Below are 6,347 nucleotides of genomic sequence, written 5' to 3'. Positions count from 1 at the left end.
AACGACAGATGTTGGCGAGGATGCGGAGAAAGGGGAACCTTCCTACACCTTTGGTGGGAATGCAAGCTGGTACAGCCACTCTGGAAAACAGTATGGAGGTTCCTCAAAAGGTTGAAAATAGAGCTACCTTATGACCCAGCAATTGCACTACTGGGTATTTACCCCAAAGATGCAAATGTAGTGATCTGAAGGGGCATCTGCACCCCAATGTTTATAGCAGCAATGTCCACAATAGCCAACTATGGAAAGAGCCAGGATGTCCATCAACAGATGAATGGATAAAGAAGATGTGGTATATATGTACAATAGAATATTATGCAGCCATCAAAAAAAAATGAAATCTTGCCATTTGCAACAATATGGATGGAACTAGAGGGTATTATGCTAAGCGAAATAAGTCAATCAGAGAAATACAATTATCACACGATCTCACTGATATGAGGAATTTGAGAAACAAGACATAGGATCATAGGGGAAGGCAGGGAAAAATGAAACAAGATGAAACCAGAGAGGGAGACAAACAATAAGAGACTCAATCTCAGAAAACACACTGAGGGTTGTTGGAGAGGAGGGTGGTGGGAGGGATAGGGTGGCTGGGTGATGGACACTGGGGAGGGTACGTGCTATGGTGAGTGCTGTGGGTTGTGTTAAGACTGATGAATCACAGACCTGTACCCCTGAAACAAATAATACATTATGTGTTAATAAAAAAAAAACAAAACATCATGCAGTCATTTTGTGTGCCACCAATACCCCAAGCCTGAAGGTTTTCCCCAACCATAGATTCATTCTAGAGCCCTGGGTACCTCAAAACTTAAACAATGATAACATGTCTTTGAAGGGATTTGCCAAATAAGAAGAATGAAGCTGAAAAATAAAAAAGATGGCTCGATTTTCCATTAGAATATCACCTGACAATGGTGAAAATGGGTTGTGTGAAATGAAGCGGACCTTACACTTGAAAAAAATGTACAAATCAATCATTCCTGGAATTGCATACATTGGACACTGTCAAAATGCATATTGTGTAACTTGACCCAAGCCTATTACCCAAAAGAACAATAAAATCCATTAAAAATTTGAAGATCGTGTAACCAGCTTGTGCAAGATAGTGGCAGTTTCTGCTCAAATGTCCTTTTTCTTCAATCAAATCCAAGGACAGAAACAAAGTAAATTGAACATGCATTTGGCTTCTTCAAAGGCTGAAGGGTCAGTTTTTATGCCAATGGTGCAGTTACTGGTTATTTGGGTTAATCTTCAGCTTTGTCCTAGAATGAGCCAAACTTATGTTTTTCTTCCATGTAAGAAGAGAAGGAGATTTGATACTCCTCTCTACCAAAAGGAGAAGCAAAAGTAATAAGATCCATGTGCTGTAATGAGTTAAATAATCAGACATAAAACATTCATACTTGGATCTCTGTCTTTAAATCAGCATGCAATTTTCGTGCCTGAATATATGATAACAGAAGCTTAGCACTGACTGACAGTCAAGAAAATTGCTATTACTGAAAATGCTCCATGCACTGTTACAATTAACAATGCAGCTCTGGTGCAGTGAACTGAAGCATATGTCTGTATTAAACAGTGAATAACAGTCAACATGATCGAGTCGAACAGACCTATGCTCAGCACTGGGAGGGGGTCGGAGGAGGACAAAATGACAGCAGTGTCCTTGTGCTCAAGGAAGGTTGGTTTTACAACATGCAAACAGATACGCTCTCAAATAAATGAAAAATGATAAAAGAAAAGTAAACACAAGGTGTTTGATGGTACAATGCTATGAATGATTATTTTTCCCAGGAATGTTGCTGAAGAATCATCAGAGTGAATTTTGCCTTTGAACTTTGGGATCTTAGAGGAGATTATGTATCACTAAAATTGAAGATTTGTTCTTTTTTGAGAAAGGCTAGTCATTTAGTTATATCTCCTATGTTCTATAAAATGAGTTTTTACTCATTTGTTCTTATTAATCTGATTATATTTCCACCATTGATCTGTTTCACAGTTAATGTAATTTGATTAAGAAATTCATGAAATAGGAAACTCGTATTTAGTTTATGCCTTAATTTGTGAAGCATTAATTGGGTGTTTACTGTATGCCGGTCCCTGTACTTTTCTAATACTGGCACATCCAACAAGTCATCATCTGGCCTTTGCTTTGACAGCAGTAGTCATGGGAAGTCAATTCTAACTGATTTCACTGCACTTGAATGAAACATGCCTCCCACGATCTTCACTCACTCATCTAAAAAGATTTGAATAACTAATGTGTGATGGGCAGTATATAGGACAAAGAGGTTAGAAATTAATTTGGGTGCCTGGGTGGCTCAGTTGGTTAAGCAACTGCCTTCGGCTCAGGTCATGATCCTGGAGTCCCGGGATCAAGTCCCACATCGGACTCCCTGCTCAGCAGGGAGTCTGCTTCTCCCTCTGACCCTCCTCCCTCTCATGCTCTCTGTCTCTCATTCTCTCTCTTGCAAATAAATAAAAAATCTTAAAAAAAATAAAAAAAAAAAATTAATGCAATTCCTATTTCTGCTCCCAGGCAGCTAATGGTCCACTGATTAATTCTGATTTTATCATCAATCACATAAACTGGGGTTCCCAGTCTTGGTTGCCTAAATACAATTACCTAGAGATTTTCTTTTTAAAAACACAGATTCTCAAGGGCCACACTTAACATAATATTAACTTCACATAATATTATGGAATATTATGCAGCCATCAAAAGGAACAAAATCTTGCCATTTGCAACAATGTGGATGGAACTAGAGGGTATTATGCTAAGTGAAATAAGTCAATCAGAGAAAGACGTATCATATGATCTCACTGATATGAGGAATTCTTAACCTCAGGAAACAAAGTGAGTGTTGCTGGAGTGGTGGGGGGTAGGAGGGATGGGGTGGCTGGGTGATAGACATTGGGGAGGGTATGTGCTACGGTGGGCACTGTGAATTGTGTAAGACTGTTGAATCATAGACCTGTACCTCTGAAACAAATAGTACATTATATGTTAAAAAAAAAAAAAAGAAGAAGAAGAAGAAGAAGATAGCAGGAAGGGAAAAATGAAGGGGGGGAAATCGGAGGGGGAGATGAACCATGAGGGACTATGAACTCTGAGAAACAAACTGAGGGTTCTAGAGGGGAGGGGGTGGGGGGATGGGTTAGCCTGGTGATGGGTATTAAAGAGGGCACGTATTTTTTTCTTTTTAAGATTTTATTTATTTATTTGACAGAAAGAGACACAGCAAGAGAGGGAACACAAGCAGGGGGAGTGGAAGAGGGAAGCAGGCTTCCCATGGAGCAGGGAGCCAGATGCAGGGCTCAATCCCAGGACCCTGGGATCAAGACCTGAGCCAAAGGCAGATGCTTAACGACTGAGCCACCCAGGAGCCCCAAGAGGGCACGTATTGAATGGAGCACTGGGTGTTACACGCAAACAATGAATCATGGAACACTACATCAAAAACTAATGATGTAATGTATGGTGATTAACATAACATAATAAAATAAAATTTAAAATAATAATAATAGGGGCACCTGGGTGACTCAGTCGTTAATCATCTGCCTTCGGCTCGGGTCATGATCCCAGGGTCCTGGGATTGAGCCCCGCATCGGGCTCCCTGCTTGGCGGGAGGCCTGCTTCTCCCTCTCCCACTCCCCCTGCTTGTGTTCCCCCTCTCGCTGTGTCTCTCTCTGTCAAATAAGTAAATAAAATCTTTTAAAAAAATAAATAAAATAATAATAATAATAATACTTGCAGGAATATATAACTATTTTCAAGTATCTTAAAAATACCCACTTATAAATTTTATGCTAATTCAAAATGAATAATTTACTCATTAGTGTTTACTCAAAAGACTCAATGTTTTTATTTAACTTCTAGTTTCTTTAACTTGAATAGGAACAGAAAATCTCTTAAATGAAAAACAGTCTTACTATGAAATGACTTTAGTCAGACAGTACATGTTTTTTCCCTTTAAGTAAGAAGCTGAATTAAATGAATGAAAATAGCCGAGTATCAACAGAACCTCCATGAGTTAAGGAAACAGTATTTGCCGTAAAAGAGGAAAAATGCACATAAAAGGCAAAATTTAGAAGATTATGAACTCTAGACTACTACCAGTGTTTATAATTTTCCACTCTATATAATTGCAATTTCTCATTTCTGATTTACAGAGACTGCGTACCACAGTAACCTAGGAATGTTGCTTCTGCATCATGCATGCAGATCAAATACCCTTGTGTTCATTAGATGAACTGAATCACCATCCAGCCATGCTACCAGGCAAAGGCTTACCCTAGAGCACCACTGCCTGCCCAGGAATGTGCACTGCTGTGCGGGGGGACGCAAAAAAGAACCTCAGAGACTAGCCTCTGTGTGTGGATGCAATATTAAAATAAACTAAAAAAAGCAGAGCGTCTGTGAGATGTTACAGGTAAAACCTCATTTTAATGTTGAACATTGCAGTCCCAAATACCTTAAAAGTTGAGAAGTTAGCCATGTGACACCAAAATTTTCACTGAAGATAGGTACAGGGCTTAAAGTGTGGCACACATGAAGACATGGTACGGGGAATCATTTCATCTAAAAAGGGAGAGAAATTTCCCTCTTTTTTTTTTTCACAAATAGGATTTTTTTATTTGTCACCATTAAATGTCTGACTTTTAAACAGATTCTTGGACTGCTGGCTCATATCCATCAGCTCGCTCAACTTTAGCACCGGTCTCATCCCCAGTAGCTTTTCCAGAACCACTACCTTCACCATGAAGCTCCATGAGCTTTCCCAATTCAAACTTGGGCTTCTTCAGCATTTTTACTTTTCTAACTAAGACATCATGAAGTGGATAAATAGACTGACAAGCCTTTTCTATATCTTTTCTGATGCTGTCTGGAATCAATTTATTGACCACTTCTTTCAAGTCATTTGTTTGCACCTCTCGGGTCATGATTTCCATCATCTTTTTCCGAATTTGACGGACCTGTTGGTGCTGAGCATAAGAGGTCTTCCGAATCTGATTATTGCATTTTTTAGTAAAACCAACACAAAATAGACAAAACAAATAACCATCGGTAGTCTTGACATCAACATGAGCTTGAATCATGGTCTGCCATTTTTTGACCATGTAGCACATTTTGTCACGGGTAAGATCCATGCCATGGAAATTAGTCAGGTAGTTTTTGCCCTGAACATCTTTAGTAATTAGCTTGAATTTTCTAAATGCAACTTCATCATTCTGCAAATCAGCAAGGCTCACTTCAATAACCCGACCCTTGAGGCCATCAGATGCAATTTTGGTTCCTTGAGTTCTTGTGACTAATGTTTTTCCAATATTTCTTTTTTTTTTTTAATTTTTTATTGTTATGTTAATCACCATATATTACATCATTAGTTTTTGGTGCAGTGTTCCATGATTCATTGTTTGTTCATAACACCCAGTGCTCCATGCAGAACGTGCCCTCCTCAATACCCATCACCAGGCTAACCCATCCCCCCACCCCCCTCCCCTCTAGAACCCTCAGTTTGTTTTTCAGAGTCCATCATCTCTCATGGTTCGTCTTCCAATATTTCTTATATTGAACATAGCTGGTGCTTTCACATCATACCAATCTTTCTTAGAAAATGGATCAACCACTTTCTTCTTGGCTCCCTTTTTGCCGCCTTTCATAAGGCACTTGTTCTTGCCGACCGCCATGGCGCTGCTCAGGGAGCCAAAAGGCAGAAATTTCCCTCTTAATATGTTATGCCACATGCACAGAAAACACATGTGGGTAATCATCCATAACAACTATTTTAAAGTTTTGGGCAAATAATACTCATTTTTAAACAGTGCTTCTTTGAGGAACTGTAATTATGAAATTTTCGTGTAGATTTTTGAACACAAATATTTTCATTACAGAAAAAAAATTGAAATTTCAAAAAGCACTTTACCTCTCCACTTAAAATAATATATCCTTGGTCAAAATATATATAATTTTTCATTAAAGAAAGTATGACTGCAGAATTATTAATAAAAATATATTATAATAGTAAACATCCTGAAATAGTGTCAGTTCTTAAATGCCATGCCCTGGTTTAAGTGGAAAAAAATGTCCAAAGTTATTTCCTCATTTATTTTAATGCAATGCAAGGCTTTACCTTCATAGAGAGACAAATTCATTTTAATAATTTAGTTACATTACAATCATTTTATGTTCACCATTTCTGTGTCACTGCCATTTTAAAACGGTTCTCCTTAAGGGACAGCCACTTTCTGCCTTGATCTTTCTCACCTGTCCTTTCCTTTCTATCACAGGCTTAATTTTAATTTTAAAGATCCCTGCTCTACTGGATTATTGATAACAT

General features: G+C 38.4%; 1 protein-coding gene across 1 annotated transcript; it reads right to left on the bottom strand.

Moving 5' to 3' along the window:
• Positions 1 to 4,668: 4,668 nt before the first annotated feature.
• Positions 4,669 to 5,703, bottom strand: LOC113911637 (40S ribosomal protein S3a-like). Its single transcript, XM_027574420.1, has 2 exons — positions 5,571 to 5,703; positions 4,669 to 5,336 (listed from the first exon to the last, which is right to left on the bottom strand). The coding sequence occupies exons 1-2, from the start codon at positions 5,695 to 5,697 to the stop codon at positions 4,669 to 4,671; spliced, it is 795 nt and encodes a 264-aa protein (XP_027430221.1). The 5' UTR covers positions 5,698 to 5,703.
• Positions 5,704 to 6,347: the final 644 nt, after the last annotated feature.

The sequence above is a fragment of the Zalophus californianus genome, chromosome 12 (genome assembly GCF_009762305.2).
Source record: "Zalophus californianus isolate mZalCal1 chromosome 12, mZalCal1.pri.v2, whole genome shotgun sequence".
Lineage (NCBI taxonomy): Eukaryota > Metazoa > Chordata > Mammalia > Carnivora > Otariidae > Zalophus > Zalophus californianus.
Note: the sequence above shows the minus strand (reverse complement) of the source record. Positions and strands in the feature narration are given on the sequence as shown.